Source organism: Clytia hemisphaerica, unplaced genomic scaffold, assembly GCF_902728285.1.
Source record: "Clytia hemisphaerica strain Z4C2 unplaced genomic scaffold, Clytia hemisphaerica genome assembly, whole genome shotgun sequence".
NCBI classification, from domain to species: domain Eukaryota; kingdom Metazoa; phylum Cnidaria; class Hydrozoa; order Leptothecata; family Clytiidae; genus Clytia; species Clytia hemisphaerica.
Window position 1 is genome coordinate 733,683 of NW_027104615.1, and position 21,275 is coordinate 754,957.

The 21,275-nt window shown below is 36.7% G+C and overlaps 1 protein-coding gene across 1 annotated transcript; it reads left to right on the top strand.

Moving 5' to 3' along the window:
* Nucleotides 1-1,729: 1,729 nt before the first annotated feature.
* On the top strand, nucleotides 1,730-20,612 carry LOC136824651 (GATOR2 complex protein WDR59-like). The gene is made up of 23 exons (XM_067080642.1): nucleotides 1,730-1,985; nucleotides 2,206-2,255; nucleotides 2,764-2,896; nucleotides 3,413-3,504; nucleotides 4,105-4,185; nucleotides 4,623-4,749; nucleotides 5,283-5,399; nucleotides 6,209-6,286; nucleotides 6,521-6,680; nucleotides 7,544-7,626; nucleotides 11,400-11,682; nucleotides 12,161-12,336; nucleotides 12,870-13,034; nucleotides 13,288-13,398; nucleotides 14,090-14,225; nucleotides 14,552-14,679; nucleotides 14,869-14,981; nucleotides 15,264-15,461; nucleotides 16,168-16,303; nucleotides 16,672-16,859; nucleotides 17,190-17,332; nucleotides 19,684-19,791; nucleotides 20,135-20,612. Exons 1-23 carry the CDS (start codon nucleotides 1,800-1,802, stop codon nucleotides 20,278-20,280), a joined length of 3,138 nt encoding a protein of 1,045 aa, XP_066936743.1. The 5' UTR covers nucleotides 1,730-1,799; the 3' UTR covers nucleotides 20,281-20,612.
* Nucleotides 20,613-21,275: the final 663 nt, after the last annotated feature.

The window sequence follows — 21,275 nt, forward strand, 5'->3', positions numbered from 1 at the left end:
GGGTTGTTTAAACGGCCCCTGTACACCTCCGCCTTGACTGCGTCCCAGAAATAATAATCCAGTGGATTGCAGTCAGGTGACCAAGGTGGCCAGTCAGTCTTTTTTACGAAACGTTTTCGTAATCTTTCTTCCATGAATCCTTGCACCAAGTTACTACCGTGTGAAGGGGCACCATCTTGTAAGAAGATCCAGTTTTCATGAGGAAATAATTTCGCAACGGACGGTATGAGTTTTTTTTCAAGGTGTTTTTTGTATGTGACAGCGTTGACTTTCATACCATTTTCGTTAACAAAAAACGGTTGGGTGGCTCCATTCCATGTCAGACATGCTGAAACCATTACCTTTTTGGACTGCCGATTTGTTTGATGAAACAGATTTTCTTCTGGGACATCTTTTTTATCACCTTTGAAATAAACTCGATCGTTCTGCGGATTAAGCGGGACCTCAAGTGTAAAGTCCTTTTCATCCTGGAATGCACATTTCTCAATTAGCCGTGGATTCTTTTCGAAACGATCAGCAAGTCTGCCGGAACGTTCAGTTCGACGTTGGCGGGTAGTTTCACTCATTCTGGGCGTTTTCAAACGTTTAATTGTTTATAACCTCTTCGCTTGACCAATCGTTTTACCGAGCTGCGACTGATACCAACCATTGGTGCAATTTCTTGAGGGCTTTTGTGCGTTCCCGGGCTCTCCTCTTGCGAGCAAATCAACATCTCAACGAGGTCCCCGTTTTCTTCCGTAGTTGCAGTTACCGGTCGGCAAGAACCTGGTCTTCTTTCAAATGTTCCAGTTTACTTCATTTTGTTGACTAGGCGCTGAACAGACCTAAGAACCCACTTCTTGGTTGGATGTTCTTTCCAGATCTTATAGGCTGTCCAGCCCTTTTCTTCAAAGTCGTTTTTGATTACTGCCTTGTCTTCACTGGAGAAAACCATGTTTCCACGAAGCGTTCAGTCTTGGTTTGAAGGGACCAGCTTTTTCTGAAGTTCGTTACTTTGGGTATTGTAATGTAATGACTTCAAAAATTACTTTGAGGTCGTTGCATTGCAAAAGCGGAGAAAAAGATCGCCGCGGACAAAAAGAAAACAGGAGACGAAAACTAGTTTGATATGTTTTGACGTCAATTTTTGAACAAGGCGATTTCAACACATTTAATTAAAATGTTTGTAACTTTTCGAAAAATTGTTTTCTGAGAATGAAATTTTGAGAAGTGCTCAGAGTTATGCTAAAGATTGCCTGTACCAAATTTCAAGTCATTAGAGACATTAGAACACGCTACGTCAAAAAATGAATTTTATGGACACTTTTTTTTTCAAAATATTCCAAATCAACACTTCGAGAAATGGTACAGCTCAAGGATTTTTCCAAGCACCAAGCAATGCCTCCGTTTGTACTTTCAAATTGAGTTTTTAACAAAGGCGTAAGCCGCGATATCAGAGGCTGGGGGCACCTTGAGCCCCCCCTGTGGGTCCAGGGCTAGCCCTGGTGGGGGTTCAGAAAGCTGAGCATATTTTTGTCTTAACTAGCACTTTAAAACGGTTAAAATTGAATGAATTTATAGAATTTATCAATGAACTCAATTTGAATTGAGTTTAATGTCACCGTCTAACGAGAGCATTTGGGTGCTTGGAAAAAACACTGACAGCTATTAAAGTTTAATTCGTTTAATTCGGTTTCAAGTTCGATTTGGAATCCACATTCTTGGAATACTTTTACGATTTGTTGTCTTAGATAATAACAATAATATTATGAATAAGAATCATATCACAAAAAAGAACAAGATTTAGAGACTCTTAAAAAATGGCTATAAACAAGACTTCCTTCAGTTCAGTTGATTTTGTTGGTGAACGTCATTGGGAAGGTAGTACACCAAGAAGTCCTCGAGCAGCTTCTTTTGGTGGTGTTGAAAGAATCAGAAGTTCATCTTTTGATGGATTCCACTCAAAGAATTTCACAGATGCCACTTTAAAGTACCCAGAATGGAATGTAAGAAATTTCCTGCACAATATTGAAATTCTCACAATAGAAACAAATTTCTCTAAACATTTTAACTCGCCATTTCTTTATTACATTTTGATGAGCATCTTATAAATATGTATACAGACAGATACAGAGGCATTTGTCAAACCATCTGCAAACTTGATTACTCAATCGTAGTTTACTTCTTACCATTTTATGCCACTAACCCAATGTTTAATTGTTTCAGGCAAGCTCATTGGGTATAAACAGAATAGGAAAACTGGCTATTCTAGCAGCGTAAGTGTTTATTTCATTGTTGAATTGATGTATCATCTGGATGTATATATTTTTGAATATTTTGAGGTAATTTTTATCCAGTAAATTTGGGCCCAACTCTTAGAATTTTTGCCCTCAAAAAGATACTCTCAGAACCAAACAATCAATTGTTATTCTGGTTGAGCATCCAAGGCTAGAAAACCAAACTTCTACTTGCTAGTATGAATTAATTTTTTCTAGTACTATGTAGGACAATATTTGTGTCTAATTGCAATTTTAGCAAAACTGATCATTTTGGCAGGACAAACTAGACCAACTAAAAATTTAGAAACACTAATAGTATTTGTATGTAGAAGAAAATTAAGAGTCAACATTCCAGCAATTGGAAAATATCCGATGACTGATGATTGTTTATGCCATAGTCTGGCGTTAAATAAATTGAAATTTTATTATATTATTTTCCTTAAAGCCTGAAAGCAATACAAAGCAGTATAAAGTTATCTTTTGATGATTTCTCTTATGATTGCAGCAAGAGGGGTTTCATGGTTATTGATTTTGACTACCCAAATAAACCAAAGAAATATTTATGCAATTTCAAATGGGAACCTGGTTCATTAGAATGGAATCCTCACCATGCCAACGATGATCTTTTTGCATCTGTGGTAAGTGCCAAGAATTTGCTATTATATCAGTGCTGTAATTTTTCTGTCTGTAAAATGAAATCTGTTTAGTTGAGATTACGTCATTTCTGCCTTGCCAGTAAGGAATTGTCTGGTCAAATGACCAACAAATCCAAAGATTAAATATAATTATGATTTGCCTCCCGATTCATAAAACCTTGCAACACTGGCTATATCATGCCTTAACACTATAAGATACTCCTAATGTTGCCTGAGCTGACATTCTGCTTTTTCTCTGTTTTTTGTGAGGGAAAACTAAGTTTGACTTTCTTTCCACTTTGGTGTCAAATGAAAAATGTTGTATACCTTACCAATTTTTGAATTCAGTTTGATAAGGTAGTCTTTTTTTGAACTGTAAAAAATTTCATACTAAAGCAAGGTGATACAATTCTCTCAATAAGAAATACAAAATATCACTTTATCACAATATAGCTCTAAAAAAAAAGCCTATGAACTTGCAATTATTAATGACAGTGGTATTGCAACTATTACTTTTAGATGAATCAAAAGATCGATATTTGGGACATCAATACGCTGCAGAACAGTTCTCACCCACAGTCGACTTTATCTGGCCATACAAGGGCTATCAGGTGAGTGATCATTTAGTACGTTAAAGGAGAACTTAATGTTTATTATCTTTGTGTGTAACGATTAATTAAATTGGAGCGTTATCTCTCTTGAAAACTTAAATGCTTTTGGATGGCTTCTTCAAAAAAAAAATTAATTGTTGTTATTGTTGTTACTTGTTTTAAAGAATAATTGTGATAATTAATTCAAGCCCTTAAAATCTATCATGGAACATTAAAACTTTTTGCGTAGAAATTTTTTCAATACAAACAAGAAAGTAAACATTTTATTGACAAAAACACCAAATTTCATTAGCAACCCTTGTGTTTGACTATTCGACTTTTTGTTAAAGTTTCTCTGTGTTCTAAATGTGAAATATTATGTCCTTCATTTTTAAAAGCCTTCTCTGTTTACAAAATTGCCCTCTTTCATCATATTTTCAACCTTTCATTTATGAAGCTGTGTCAACAAGTCATGCAAGTTTATTTCCAGGCTCTATGCAACTCTTTGGTGTTTTCTTTTCTTCTCAGTAATATGAATTGGAACTATTTTGATCCGAATTCCCTTCTAACATGTTCCATGGATACCTACATCAACTTATTGGTGTTTTCTTTTCTTCTCAGTAATATGAATTGGAACTATTTTGATCCGAATTCACTTCTAACATGTTCCATGGATACCTACATCAATTTGTGGGATATCAGGTTTGTAGCCATTTTTCTATCGCTGATAAAAATATTGTTAACAGTATTAAATTTCATTACCATCTTGGTATCATGCTATCTCTCTACTTGGTGGGTACAATGAACAAACTGTAATCTATGTATGTATGTTAAACTCAATCCATTGGCTGATTAGGCTTATCAAATTTTGTGACTCGTCCAATAAATCGCCAATCCATCATCTTTAATTCAATCAAGATTTTGGCGTAATGGCATGATTCCATCAAAACTTTGGCATGATGCATTATATAAGGAATTTTTCATCATGAAAAATTTAGGCGATTTTCGTGATCGTGATGAGAGCAAAATAATTTGTGTGATAATGGGTGCCGCTTGGGGGCTCCTCGAGCTCCTTGCGTCAATATGAAGAGTCGTGGAAGCTGGTTAATTAAAATTTCAAAAACAACTCTTATTTTCAGAAAGAACAAGAGACCAGCAAGCACATTTACTACAGTAGCTGGTTCATCTCAAGTCAAATGGAATCGCAAGAACAATCATTTATTTGGAAGCGCTCATGACGGGGATATACGTATTTGGGATATCAGAGTAAGGAGAAATTGATATTCCCGTCTTTTATAGAGTTTCAAGAATTTTGTTTATGAGTCAGTAGAGTTATTTTTAGCAATATATGGCAATTTATTTTTCTCCTCATTACTTAGTTGTCAGCGAGTATTAATTATCTATTGGAAAATTCTGGTATGCTAAACCTTTGTCATATCCGTTGCGCTCAAACTTTTTTTTCATGAACTCTTATGTACGCAGCTCAAATACACTTTTCTCGAGATGCATAAATTTATTTTTGTCCTCGTTTTCAAACAGATTTCATTGCTATAAAATTACATATTCACAATGATAACTGTGTTGTTTACACATCATGAGACATTTTGAATTTCAAGTACTTTTGTTTTAGAGTTAATGTTTGCCTTTTGGGAATTTAAATTCGTTTAAATGTATAATTTCATAGCAATGAAATCTGTTTGAAAACGAGGACAACAATAAATTTATGCATCTCGAGAAAAGTGTATTATTTTATTTGTAAAATAATAAGGACACTCATTGTGTTTTGATCATTCATTTAGAAGGGGAATGTACCATTGGTGTACATAGCTGGTCATTTAGCAAGAATACATGCTTTTGACTGGTGTCCACACAAAGAAGAATTCTTTGTTACCGCAAGTCAAGACAGTACTGTCAAGGTATATGCTATTTCATGTTCGGAATACTTTTTGAAGATTACAAATTCAAACTTTTTATGTGAGAGAGTTGATTTTTCAATCCAAAAAAAAAAAGAAAAAAAAAGAGCTTTAGGTTATACATTGATCATACCATACCAATAATAATAACTAAGCATAGTGCGGAAAGGGGTCTGATCCCCCCTTCTTAAATGATCCCCCTTCTTGGCATCCCCCCCCCCAAACCTTTAAAAATGCCAAGGGTTTTGGGCTAAATTTTTTATGGTAAAAAGGGAAGGGAAACAGTAAAGAAAAATTAAGTCTAGCAAATATAATACCACTTTTTAGTGAAAATAAAGGACTTCCTTTCATGCACACCAAATTTCATAACAGTGCTGGAAAGTAATCTACAATATTTGTAAGCCCCCCTTCTTAAACGATCCCCCTTCCTTGCTATCCCCTCCCCCCTTTTTAATGAAAATTTCTGATCCCCCCCCTTCTTCACTTTTTTGGAAGGTGTCACTCCCCCCTTTAGAAAGGGGGGGGTCCGAACTATGCTAAGTAAGTTTGCGACCGCAATCGGAGGCGAACCGAAGGCTCCTCTTTCGATAGCTATCTACCCGAAATTAGGGGAGGGCGCCACTTTTTCTCCCTGGATTGCTCCACTTACCCTTTATCCTTCTCTTAATTGCTGAGCACCAAGCATTAGTATGACCCGGCTGAGGGTTGAACCCGCAACCTTGCGCACCGTAGCCGAATGCTCTACCACTGCACTACGGTCGCTAACAGCTAATGGTGATACCAATATGTAAACTAGTTATTATTTTTTTAAGGTTTGGAATATGAAGACACCTAAACAATCATGGGCTTCCATCAATAATGGTGCTCCTGTTTGGAAAGCCAAATACACTGTAAGGACATCCCCGTACGTTATCAAGGAGGGTATCCCCTTGGGGCTCAAGTTTTTTTGTTTATTCAACTTGGTACTCTTGTTATCTAAATTAAAAATGAATGGAAAATGTTTTGAAATTTTAGGTAAAGAAAATTTAAAGTATTGATGGAAACATTATAAAAATTAACAACAGATACATTCCATGTCGCTGAAAACATTAAAACCTTCAAAGAAAATTTTTCTCCCTTTTCAGCCATTTGGAAACGGGTTGGTTACCATTTTGGTTCCGCAGTTGAGACGAACAGAAAACTCAATGTTTTTATGGAACATGTCGGATTTTAAAACACCAGTCAATAAGTTTGTGGGACACGAAGATGTGGTTTTAGAATTCCATTGGAGGACACAAAGAAAAGGTATCCTTGATTAAAATCCCTCATTGTTACGTCCCGTCCTGATTTTCTCTAGCGAGCTTATGGATCTACCCTTTTGAAACGATTTGGAACCACCTGCTGTTTTTACAAAATCGAGAACGGTAATGGTGCTGATTTGCTGTCGTCTTCAGTCAATCAGGACCTTACCTTGCTCATTTACATGTTCGAGAGGTCCAGGGTACTCTCAGTTACAGTTCTAAAATCCAAGGGGCCTGTCAAATCTCATGAGAAAATCTAGGCTGGTCCTTTAGATAAATTGGGAATAATTTAGGTCCAAAAACAACATGGTTATCTGACTTTTTCCGAAGATCGTTGTGATTTTCCAAAATATAACCTCTTCGAGATACGAGATCAACTTGTTTTCAAATTAGCTCATTTTATGATGATCTCCTTGAGATATATTTTTTCCAGGTTTTTCATCACCTACTCTATACCAGAGTGTATCTCGCGTTAGGGCGCACGTATCCCCTACGATATGCTTTGATAGGGGATGCTAATCGTGTATGAAATTACCGTCCAAAAGTTACCTATTTCAAATGTTATGATTGTATTAGCCTCTAGCCATTCAAATCTTTAAATTAATCTTGAAATTTAAAGATCTCTCATATAAAACTTAATAATCAAGCTGATCAAGTTTCTAAAACCAAAAACACAAAGATGGGGATAAACGTATCAGAGGGGATGTGTACAGCTTGAAATTTTCGTAGATATCGGGTGTGCTTACAGGAAACAGAAAACCACGTAACTGGAAATCCCCTTATCTCTTTAAACTAGTTTGCGGAGCTATTCGCATACATTCAAGTCATTAGCATAACATTCTGTTTTTATTTCTTTTCTTATTCCAGATGAACATGAAGAATATCAGTTAGTGTCATGGTCTAAAGATCAATCATTACGTCTGTGGAGAGCCAGTAAGAAAAACATACAGGTATCCAATCTAACTCAATTCTCATTTCTTGCTTCTTTCTTGTTGCGAGATTTCAAACTCTTAGCTCTTTCTTTGCTTTGATAACAACTGTATCTGCAACTTTCAAGTGTTTTCAAGCTGTAAAAACACTCTTAATAAAACTAGGGTTTGGTTATACAGGACCTACCAATTGAAATCTAGAAATTCCTTTTTCCTCGTAGTTGTAGGATCTCCCTTTTTTTAATTTCGCATAGCGAAAGTATTACGATAGTCTTTCTGTGTGTGTGTGTGGCGAGAAAATTTTTTGGGCGCAAATTATGGCGTGGGCGTTTGGCTGCGGGCGTACTACGGCCAATATTCTAAAGGTGGACTCACTCACAAAGATAAAAAACAGCGCTTTTCTTGATAATTAAAATACTCTAGTGCAATACGTGTAACCAAGCCTTTGTAAACATTCATCTTCATCATGAGAACTTTTTAATGGCTGCTTGATTGCACATGCTTTTGAAACTTGCTGCTGCTGTATAAATTTTTATCATGTTTTCTGGTCTTTTGTAGAGTATTTAAAGAGGTTTATTATTCGTTTACTACTAAGTATTTTATGTTTGTGTAGTTAGTGAATGCACCAATAGTTGATAATGCTCAGTAAGTAGTACAAAAAGAGTTAATTTCACATAACAACACATAACCCTCTTCTTCAAAAAACTACAAACAGCACAGGTATGATATTTGTTTCCTTTTTTCGTTTGATTATGTAAGTTTGATGACAGTTTTTTATCTGATGAAGTTTGATTGTTGTTCGATGAGTTTGGATTAAGAAAAAGTTTCAGCTTTTCTTCCCCGAAGCCAGGCGATGATGTCAACCGAACCCTATCATACCAATTTTGGTAATCGAACCATCAAATTTCATCAAACGAAATTGAACAATAGGTGTTCGATTATCGAACCTGATCAAACAGTAATTGAACTTTACCCAGTCTGGGAAATCCTCTCAATTGCACGCTTATGTTCCGAGGGCGTAAGCGCGCAATTGCATCGTTATAATTTACGCCCGCTCCCGCCCCGGTTGAAATTGCTTAGGGATTTCAAGGGGTTCAGAATTCTCTAATTCGGGCGAAGGCATGGTTTAACGGGCAATCCATTTTTATGGAATGTTCTTCTACGATAAATTTTGAGTAAAACTGCCCTAGGCTTTTGAAATTCAACAGAGCTTTCGGAAGGAATTGCGTGTCAAAAATATAGGAAATTTTAAAGCGTGCAATTACACGCCTACCGCAAAAGCCGTCACCCGTCAATCTTGCTTAACGCTTACCGCCCGTTTCAGAACAATTTCGATAAGCGTGTATAAAAATTCTGCCCTTTTGATAACCGTGCAATTGTGCGCTTACGGCGCGCTTTGATAAGCGTGCAATTGAGAGGATTTCCCAGACTGTTACCGGAAAATCTTCGGTTTGATGTTTGATTATATCGCAGTTCGATTAAGTTCGATCAGTCAGCTCAATCAAACACATGGTTCGGTAATCGAACAGTTCGATTGACATCACCTGGCCGATGGGATGATAGATATTGGCCTGCTCTTTAAAGGGACATTTAAGGTAGTAAAATGTAAACATTGCGCGAACCACGTGTCATTAAAGAGAACAATTAAAATCACGTGTCCAAAACAAACTTGTAAAACAATTGAACAACCAAAATTAGCCATATTTGGTTTGATTTTTTATTTTGACATGTGACATTTGTTTTGATTTTGTATCCGCTGCATACAGTTTGTTATGTCCTTTTAAGGTTTAGTGTGGGTGTCTGCTAATAAACCGTCAAGAGTGTAAAAAGAATGGGCAACAAGGTACCGTCAACTGCTCTAACTTGGGACGATTGGTCGAAACATGGGACTGCTGCATATCTGGTCTGTATTTTCACTTACTGTAAAATCGAAAGAGAAATCGTGTATTTTTAAATACGCCGTTCCTTAACTCAAATCAAATGACTTTGAAGGTTCGGTGAAATGGTGGCCGAATTGCCGTCCCATGTTTTGTCAGATAGTCCCAAGTTAGAGCAGTTGACGGTAATAAATCAAACTAATTGAGTTTCAATCAAACTTCACCGATCTTGATACCCCTTTTGTTAATCAGGATTTTCATTTTGAATCATTAAAAACTCCAGTGGTACCGTTGTTTTGTATGAGATTCCCATTTCCGCTTGCTGGAATCTTTCCCCTATATCTATTTTGAGATATTTCTGGCAAGAGATTGGGGTGGTTTTGTTTTAATTCGTTAGCACTTACTACTTTCACTGGTGTATAAACATTTATTTTATGATTTTGAAAGATTTACGGTCAACCTAGAAATAATTAATATTAAAGGTCTCTATTATAGCATCAGAAAATAATTGAAGATTGAAAATAATTGCATCACTTTCAGTGAGGTTTAGTCAATTTGTATCTGGTGGGAAAATTTGAGTGACAGGTGGTGGTAAATAAATCCCCATATTCTATCTTGATCGAAGTCTGTATCCTTAAGTTACGAGCTTTTCTTAATATATTTTTATATGGATTATTTTCACTTTCTCCAAGCCACTAATCATGATTCAAAATAAATAAACAACACAAAAATTTGATTTTATTCAAACAAAGCTTTTCGAGTCTTAACTGCTCATCATCAGGTTAAAAATGAAATTTCTAGGTTGAAAAATGTATCTACATATCATACAAAAAGTTGATTCTAGAATAAAAGGCTAATTAAAAGGGTCTATTAAAACGATAAAAACAATAAAAGAATTTTCAAAGGAGGCAATAAATCGTAAACCCCCCAATATGGATTATTGCGTTGAGATTTTGGAAAATCTCAAAGAGTATTATTTCTTTAAAGTTGGCTAGTTTTTACCCTGCCATTTTCTAGTTCAGAAGCTGGAGCTCAACTACTAAACTGATTTTTGCCTTTAGTGGCCTCTTGATTGTCCATGGGGTCAACTGATGCTTGTCTGAAGGTTAGACCTGCTGTTTGTGGGTCAAAAGTCACAGGGTAAATTTCCAAAAAATGTTATATCCTCAAACCCCCCTCCCCTCCCGCAATATTCTGCAATATTCAAATTTGTTCTGGAAAAGCCCAATGATTTTGATGGTGGTGCACCATCATTCATATCAGAAAGATACAACAGATTTTTCTGACTAATGTAGCTGTTTTCTCAATTTTAGAAAAATTCTACTGTTTATAGAAAGAAGTTGATATAAACTTTGCGCAAGTGAAATCACAGTGTCATATTTTCTTCTTCATTTTCAAAAAACTTTAAAATTTATAAAATTGTATATTGCAGTTCTCTGATTTATTCTGAATATAAAGATCTTTATTACGCTTATAAAAAGGAATTTTTTAGTCGCATTTTTTGAAGAATCTTTTTGTTTTTAATGGATTGAGATTTTTCATAAGAAAACAGGGTACGACCTGTGTGTACAATACAATGTGTATATTTTGTGTAACGCTTCATTCAAAATCCATAATGCTGCCGGAGTTACGTTTCACGTTTTCGTCGTTGATGTTCTAATATTATGCGAAATTTTCGACTTTAAGTCGTCTTGTTTGTCTTTTTTTATCAGTGACAAACCCACTTGATTCCATTTACGAATCTGACTCTAAAGTTTATGTCTCCGATAAATGAATGGATAAATGTAGAACAGACAAAATCATTTTAAATATATTGCATCTGAAAGCTACTTGAAAATGTAGATAAACAAATTATATACTCGATTCATGATAGAGTTCAGACTTTCTAAAGTCGAATTTATCCATGCTTCTCTTTAGTCAATCACTGGCGAACCTTACACTCGCTTATCCGAAGAGGCGATGGACGGCTCTTTGCTAAGCATCGATAATTCACATTTCGAAGATAAGAAAAAAACAAAAAAACACGTGAACTCGCCCGATTCCCCTCCTATGATGTCGTCTACATATAAGGACCCTTCTACATTCAAAGAGAATATTAACAATCAAATGGAGACTGAGAATAAACCTCTTGGGCGTCCGGAAAAGTTGGATTTGGTGGGCTTGAATTTGATGGATACGAAACCATATGTCCAGTCGCCTTGTGAGTTGTTTTATTTGTCTTTCTAAAATAATGGTCGAAATTCGGCCAGGTCAGCAGTGTATTCTATCAACGCAAGCTGCTGTTGCTTTTGGTGATTTGGAGAAATTTTGACGAATTAAACTTCGCTTAAATTACTTCCTGCCAAATTTAATTACTTTGTTCATTTACCAAAATTATTTATCGCAAAATTCGATCGTCTTTCTATTTGGACCGGAATTTTTCTTGAAACACTTATTCTTCCTTTTTCAACTAAAATAATTATCAAATAACGGATTATTCGTCTAAATTGATTCTCGCCTTAATTTTAATAAAATTCCTAATTTGCCAAAGCTAGTTTGCTAAATTACAAAATAGCCAAATTGCAAAATTACACCTTTTTCAACCAATTTTGCCGGGGGTTGATTGATAGGAAGAAAATGCCCTGCGCTTATGGAGATTGTCCTTAATAAGTGTCCATGCATCCATTGTTATTTTGCAGTATCGCCAGGGAGATTGATGTCACCCATGTCACGTGGTCGTGGTTTCCATGGGAACAATGCGTCATTTTCACCGGATGGTGGGGAAGGTGCACATGGTTACATGACTCCAACTCAAGTTTTACACCAAGAGTTCACACTGCTCAATGTCAACAGTCCTTATTTTAAAGTTGAGAAGGTCAGAAATTATCGCTTTATTCAGCTTTATCTTTATATCTACCAGCCCTTGAAATGTGAGGAGACCGGGCTAAAATTTTCTATCGTTGTGTTGATTTTCACACGGACACAGAATTTCGACGCCAGTCTTCCTAAACACAAATCCAGTCCCTTTATGGTTGATAGATGTATTATCTAAAGGGCCCTTTTTTTCAAACGAACCGGTAAAATTTAGCTCGCCCTGGCTGTCCTAATTCTTACTTCAGACTTAAGTTTTTTTTAAATGATTTTAGCCTGCTTGCATTCGTTTCTTTTGTCATGGACTTACCCCTCCAAATGTCATCACACCGAATTTCAAATTTTAATCACACCCAAGAAACTAACAAAAAATATCAACCCTGAATTTGCCTTTTTCAGGTGTGGTCAAAAACAGGGCCACGTGGGTTTAATCAATATTTTCTTTGTAATTTATACAAACAGAGGCTTTAATTTTTTTTCTCGTGATAACAGAAAAATGAAATTATTAATCTGAATTGCTGATTTTATTTCTTATAGAAAGATTCAGAGGCACGTCTTTGTGTCATCGCAGTGCGAACACAATACATTTTCTTCAAACTACACGTCACCTTCCCCATGAAGTATCCGGACAAAGACCCGCCCGTATTCCAATTTTCAAAAGATTCACAGATCGGGGACGGATCAAAACAGAATATTGTAAATGTATGTAAGCTTTCCATTCATCGTCCTGTGATACGCTTCATTTTTTAAAGAATTGTTGAGATTGAGATTTTTGGTTATTTTCACCTTTGTATTGTTTGAAATTCATTAATTATATGATTGGCCTTGTTCTTTTGAGTCCCATTGTTTTTTATCAAAATGCGCTTGTGAAAAATAAAATACTTTAGCTTTATATTTTGCTTATAAAAACTTCATTCAAGTCATACGCATACACTTTTCCTTTTTATTTTCTCAGGCTTTGAGAGAGATCTCCACGTCACACGTCAACCGTAACCGGCCGTGCCTGGAAGCTTGTTTGAGACGTTTGCGTTACGTCATCGAGAATATTGAAGAAACGACCTCACAGGTGGGTGCCCTGCATAACCTTCATATCCAACTTTAAACTATTTTTATTGATTTGACGTTTCTGCTGTTTACTATGTTTGATCTACCTAGATTTCTGGAAACTCAGAGTCGCCAAATTCTCAGCTGTGCCCAACCATTGAATAATCAAGTACCCATGCGCCTGCCTTTTGATTGTACAACGCAAATCAATTTCGAAAAAATAGGCAGTAAACCAGAAACAGACACTGGCATTGTATGATAAATCCAACATACTGCTCGTGCCACTCGCGATGTTTTGTGGTATTATTTTCCTGGCTATTCTACCGACAAGCTCTTCACTTATCTCTTCTTGCCTGGCTAGAGTTGATCAAGACATTTCTATCAATCGCTGTACGAAAGTAAATAAGACAAAGGTTTCACAATATCGTACTTTATATATCCCTGGACCAAGTTACTCAATGCCGGCCAAGCAAAATATTATGATCGGAGTTTTGTTGAAATTTTTACCCGCGGAGAGAGCGCTAGATCTAGTTTCGCTTGTAAATACTAATGATGTAGCGCCGTTTGTCGTTAGGCAAAGTTTCAAACACTACAATGGCTTCTTTGCGGGTACCAACTTTCAGAAAAACTTCGATCAAAGATGGCGGATATAGCTTGGTCCAGAGATATATAAAGGTCAGTGTTCACAATATCGTACTTTATCTTCTTTTCAGTTATCGGGTGACAGCCCTTCAGTGTTGCAACGAACTGGTTCGTACGATTATAAGAACGGAGAAGTTGGACATGATATGACCGATTCTACCGTTCCCTTCCCAAGAACTTGTGGTGCAAGGTTCTGCAGTGTAGGAGGTACTATGATGTTTCAGATAATCAGATGAGGGTCGGATTTTGGTTCAAATTGCCACCGTTTCAGCGGTTTTTAATATGGTCTTTAATAACAGCTACAAAATCTGAAATCAAAACATGTCAAATCAATCCCTTTACAAGTTCAGCAATTGAATCGAAACTGTGGTTGTAAGATTCGATGACAAAAATGATTAACTCCAAATACTATAATGAAAGCCAAATCTTTAGACTGCACTGAAAATTATTTTCAATAAACTACGCCAATAAATGCCTGTCCTTCCCGAAATTCGGAAATGCTAAATGATCGTACTCACTTTGGTTTCTTCTAGATAAATTGGTCGTGTTTTCACGGCCTGAGAAGTACAACAATATATTTGTCGCTGAGCGCTCTTTGCGATCAATGTCTGCGCTGAATGCCTACCTTCAAACGAACTCCAACGATGTTTTCGATAATTCTGTAAGTAGTTATTCGTCTATCTTTTAGAAGATTTTGTTATTATGAGCTTGCTACGAGCAATTCAATCCAATTTTCGAATCTTAGACCCGCTTTTGTTGTTGGGTCGGCATTTGATATTTTCTGATCTCTCTTTTCTATAGGATTTTTAAGCACTTATTACAATTTTTTTCTCAACTTTTTATTACGCAGGGCGAAAATCAACTTGGTACGCTAAGGAAGAAACCGAAAGCTATCGGATTGGTTTATATTTCAAACACGTCACTTCTCATTCCTGTTTCTAAAGAACTCGCACAAAATTATGCGTAAGTTTAATTTTCTTTTTGTATGTCCTCGATGGTTCTCATGTCATATAATTTCGTTCTTTCGTTCGTTCGTTCGTTCGTTCGTTCGTTCGTTCGTTCGTTCGTTCGTTCGTTCGTTCGTTCGTTCGTTCGTTCGTTCGTTCGTTCGTTCGTTCGTCCGTCCGTCCATAACCAGTTTTCTCGTATATAGCTAATTAGCTATTTTTCCTGACGGAAAGTGAGGCTTTTCTTTGACTATTGGCTTTATTCTTAGTAAAATTTATTTGTTTTATCTTTATCCAGTCTCCATGGTGACGATCCGTCTGCATTATGCTTACGTAATGCTGAGCTAGCAGATAAAGTGATGCGTAAAGACTTGGTTCAAACATGGACATTGTTATCGAAGATCTTGTCGAAGGAAGTTGGACCAGACAGTTCGAGTTCGTTTGAGAAAGTACCATGGGCGTGCCATCCTTTTGGAAGGAGGATGATCAACTCCCTGTTAGTCTTTCATAAGACTAGACTTTTACATTTATTTTGATTGCCATCCAGTCTATCAAAAAGTGGTCCTTGAGCAAGTTCTTGTAGAAATTATGTACTCTTAGGTTCCAAATAAACGGGGGGGGGTTTGGAAAATTTTTGAAATTTTAATAAACGGGGTGACCTAATTGACGGGGGGGTTGGAAATTGTACTTCTGAAAACCCCAAAATAAATATAAATATAGGCAAAAATCAGGCTATATACTAGTAGAGCAAAATAAGGGACCTTCTCTTTGACAGCTGAAAATATTCTTAAAAGTTTATAAACGGGGGGGAGGTCCTAATAAGGTCCGGGGGGGGGGTGGAAAATTTTCGAAAAATTAACAAGCGGCGCGGGGGCGTTTATTTGGAACCTAAGAGTAACTTGTCTATTTTTTCTCCAATGTGTCACTCGTAACCAATCAACTGTTGCAAAAAAATGTCGTACAACGGTGCACATCCTGAACATCTTTGTCCATAAAAAAGCGATCGTAGAGACAATGTCCACCTCTCTCTCTCCATTTTCAACTGACTTCTATAAGAATCCTAATAGTAGCATGCTGTCCCTCGTCAAATATTGTTGGCTAGGATTAAGGGTCAATAGGGTTGAATGTATAAAAAAAAATCAGTGCATTTAGTCTTTTTCTTCAATGATATGTATGATCTAAACTTTTTCGTATGTTTTCAGGTTTGATTACTACGAGCGATTGAAAGACGTTCAAACACTGGCCATCATGAGTTGTCTGTTAGACAAGCAACACCTACCCGAAGATATACAAGAACTTTCAAAAATCACTAAGATCGTTGACGTGGAAGAGGATAAGGTAAAACAATTCTTCATTTCATGACGTAATTTTTTATACGGGAGGCACCCAAAAAAGACTAGGTGCTTACCAAAAATTTTTGAATTTCAATAATAAAACTAATGATAAACGCCAAGGCTATTTTGGGTGCTTCCGTATACATCATCCCCCGAAAAATCAACCCCTTGAAATTGTAAAAGGTTCCCGTTGTTTGAGTTCTGAATTTCTTAAAGATGCTTAAAACAATGCAAGAAAGAAGTTATTGGTCAAAAGTTATGATTGTCTTAAAAAGTGGGTAAAACATGGCACTCAGAAATTAAGAATCGTAATTTTCAACGACTCATAGCTTAAATTGATCCTGTTTACTTGATAACGTTTCAATTATTTAGCCTCCAACACGACCGAGCACCCGGTTCTCGAATCCAGACAGTTTTCAAGTTTCTCCGGAATTCTCACCCTATGATGTGTACAACCGATCGTCGGTGGGACAGGACGACTCTCCGCTGAACTTCGCACCCGAAGAGAAATCGTATGATCCGGAAGAAGAACTCCGAAAACAGCACAGTGAAAATTGCCGGTAATTCGTGGATGACATTATTCGATGACAGAAAAACTTTCTCTTCTTTCTAAACTTTATAAATCCGTTCATTTGAATTTGAATTTCTTGTAGGAAGAAAGATGGAGATTTAGGTTGAAATCTTTCCAAATTAAATACTCGCTAAATTAAATTTACAGGTTACGTTGTAATTCAGGCATTTTTTTTTATAATGACGGATCTTTAGTACGAAAATGAACTATTTTTGGGTGTCTCCGTAGTCATGAAGACCAACAATTTATAATTTATGGTTCCTGTGATCTTTTCTAGAGGCCAATCTCCCATCATTAACTTCTTCTTTTTATTTAAAAGGCTGCTCAATCCAAAAGAGACGTTCCGTTACGATCAATTCAAGCGCAATTATTCCGAGATCCTTTACCGTTGGGACATGCAAGCGCAGCGAACGGAAGTCATGAAGTTTTGTACTGAACAACACGAAGAGAAAAGGATTATGGGTACGTTTTTCTGCTTTGTACTTAGTTTCATTCTTAGATTAACTTGCTTAGTACTGAGATGTGGTGAAGTCGGTACCACGGGCTGAGCATGATTAAACTTTTGTAATTTGCTTTTCTACTTCTGTGCTTTTGCGAAAGTAAAACAAGAAAAAACTGACATGCTTTGTACCTTGGAATTCTTGGAGTAACTTTTTATAAATGCAGAATCTGATGTTTCAATTTTATATTTTATTTTTCCCTGAGAGTTGAAGGGAATCAATGATTTGTCTGTAAGATGTTAAAGACTATTTACAAATTATTAAAAAAAATATTTTTTGGGGGGGATCTTCAAGAGATCTACCATCGAGCAAGCTTGATGTTATGAATGCGAATATGTTGTTCTGTTTTGTAAGCTGATAACAGATCGTCAAAAGAGCATTCTTCGTTAACTGCTGAAGGTCGAACTCGTTTTGCGAAATATTCTTCGCCACCATCGTCGGTTGAAAGTTGTCGTTTACGACTGTTGGATTGTCGTTGACCGACTTTTTCAGCGGTGTTGTCGCAATCATCGTACGACCATGGGATTTCACAACCGATTCGTTCTGGTGCTGGTAGCGTGATTCCACGTAACTTTGCACGATCTTCGATGCTCATTGGATGTTTGATTTCACTTGTGAGACCTCTTTGAAACTGAGCGATGGCTCGTTCACACCATTCTTCAAAAGATTCGTGTTCCCGTGCACGAAATTCGTAATTCCACGGTGTAGGTTTTGTGAAATCGGGACATCGGGATGGTTTTCGGATTTGTTGAGAAGGGTTTTGTTGATTATTTAAGTTTTGGGGTAAAGGTAATGGTTCTTTTGATTTTTGCTGTTGTTGAGCGTTGTTGTTAAGTTCACGCTGCTGTTTTACCCAGGCTTCTCTTAAAGTAAAACCCTGTTTCATGTATTGATCTCGTTCTCGTTCAAGAGATTCAAGAGCATTTTTCTTCGCTTGGTCTTCGAAAGAACAATGTTGAGGTGTTGATACGTTTGGATTCAACCAATCTTGAACGTACGGAGCATTTGGTCTCCAATCTTGTTCCACTTTGTCAATTTTCATCTTTTTGACGGGAACTTTTGGAGCACGCCTGTGTGTTTTGGTCATATCTTGTTGGATTTGTTGCAGCAAGTCAAACGTTTGCGGAGCTGGTGGTGGAACTTCAACCTTAGCTTTCTTTGCAACCTTTTGGACTGGAATCCTGTTAGAGAAAAATAGAATTTTTTTTAAACTTTCCCTATTGAAATGGGAAACCCCCTCTCAGGGGGTATGGAAGACATAATGTTCGAAAAAAATATCATATTGATAAACTTGAAATCTGAAATCCAAATTAGAAAAATGTGGAATCGCAAATTCCCTTACCTTTGAGATTGACCATTGATGGTAGTTTTGTTTTGAAGTTTTCGCTTTGAAGCGATTGGAATACTTGAAGAAGTATTTGTTTCCTTTTCAGTTGTTTTTTGAACAGCGCAATAGAAACCTTTAAAAACCTTTCGAATGATGGTTGGTTTTATTTTCTCTTGTTTTCGATCATCGTTGTCGCGTAATTTGGACGACATGATCACCAAAGATTCTGACACTATTGTCAGATGATTCACAATTGATTAATATTCACTAAATTCACAATGTCTTAATTGTAAATTCACTCAGATAGTCACCAAAATAGGTTACAAATCTGGAGCTTGACTACTTCCGATAGATTCGAAAATTGGATGCGATTTTTTCAAAAGTTTTTTGCAACTTACATCAAAAAACAATATTTGACGTCAAATAGTTTTTTCAAAAAAGCATGTACGTCACTTTTTACCAAAAATGTCTTGATTACCAATTGCTTCTTTTTCCCTTACACTTGATCTTTTGTCAATGACTCTCCCGCCCGAGTATTGAGCGTTTTCTCTGTAAGGCTTGCACCGAATTCCTCTTTTTATCTATGTGGTTAGTCGCATTTTGAACTAACTACTAATCCCGTGAGAATCAAATCGATTTCGGATCGAACTCCGCGCGTTTTTCGCCACAATTGAAGTTGACGACCTTTGTGCATGGCATGACACTTCGGTGCTACCCGCTCCCAAGCATATGCACTTGCGGGCATAAAACTGAATAAATTCTTTCATCTTCATTGTTAGAAACTGTAGGCTTTATTTATTTGACAATTTGTCTAACCAAGTTCCCTGGTCTAACAGCGCTTGATTCCTTTTGTATATCCATCTCTGAAATGAACTACAGCGTTATCTATGAACATGAAAAAGAAGATTCTCAATTTTCGTTCGAGTCCACTGTATCTCTACTCTACGAAGACACAGTTTACACACTCAGTTTGATTTTGTTTATAGATATCGTATTAGATTGCAACTCGTGCAACACACAAAGAAATAACCCATGTTGTGCCAAATGTAAATCGTTCATCGTTAAATGCTCCGTGTGCCGAATTGGTGTCCGAGGTAAGTACTTACTTTTTCCTTCCTGGGACCTTCCTGTCCCTTTGTCACTACCTTTCCCTTTTCCCCTAGTGTCCCTGGTCCCCCCTACTTCCACTACTGTCCACTCTCATTTAATTTGGCGGATGGACTTAATTTGGCGGTCGCTTAAAAATTTAATTTGGCGGATGGCGGGAAAAAGAAATTTTGGCGGGAACTTAATTTGGCGGATTTCAGTCAAATCCGCCAAATCCGCCAAATTTTCTTTCCGCCAAAATTTCTTCCTTTAATATTTGAAAATAAAAGTTTTAAGAACTTTCTTTTAATAATTTACGTTTTGACGTCTTCTTGTTTTCCACTTTTTCAGGTTTGTTGAGTTTTTGTATGACGTGTGGCCACGGTGGACATATGTATCATCTCATTGATTGGTTCAAACAGAACGATTGGTGTGCAACAGGGTGTGGTTGTTATTGTTTGAGGAGCGGCCTCGCTTCTGCTCCTTATAACACGTAGTAAAGGATAACGAACCAAGCTTCGTGGTTTGGCGTGTTATATGGACGTTATGAACGCAAGGTAGACGTCGTTTTGGAATTCTGCACAGTGGCTGAAGAAAGAGACCCATCAGGTCACGTGAATGATTACACTGTAAGGTGATGATTTCATCGCAAAAGATTTTCATCTAATGATCTACTGAAGGGCTGAAGGGCATCTTCGTAAACAGGCGTAGTGAACCATTTGTGAAAAGGAGTTATTTTGACAATTTACAAACATTTCTTTCACTTTGGTTGACGATGATTTTCGATTTTTTAATTTATTATGATAACAGGGGGTCATATATTCGAGTGCAAAAACAACAGTATGCAGAAACCTATTAATTCTCAATATTTCCTCTGTTTACCATATTTTCGGTCAAAGAATTTTGGAGATTTTTTTAGTATATATACTGACCCTCTCCCCCCTGGTGATAATGATAGCAGATTTTGGCTTCTGCACTCCACGCTAAACTTATAAATTTTCGCATTCACCTCATTGGGGTGTGGGTTAAATTTGTTCGTTGCTGAATTTAATTAACGTAATTTAGATATTAATGATTTTTTTTGATTTTGTATATAATAGTTTTCTATTGGAAGATTGTAGATATGTTTTATAGATCAAGAATTTTCTAGCTTACATTAAAAATTCAATGCCTTTATATCATGACGTAAGGACTGGGCGCGACCCTAGAATTATAGAGGGTTGACTGATTTCGTATTTCAAACTTCAGGGCGAATGGCGATTTCTATTTCACTTTATTTCATCGGACTTTTTGATTTCGGAGGGGTCTACTGGCTTTCCGGATATATTCTAAACATTATGAGAGCTTTTTTGAGCGTTTGCATCTTCAAATCCTTACCCTCTAAACCTTAAGTTATTCGTGGTTAAAGTTACGCAAGAAATTCCCCCATTTTCTCAGACTTGATTGTAGAAATGTGTTAAAAAGATCTCCGGGAGGGGGCACTCGATTTCTA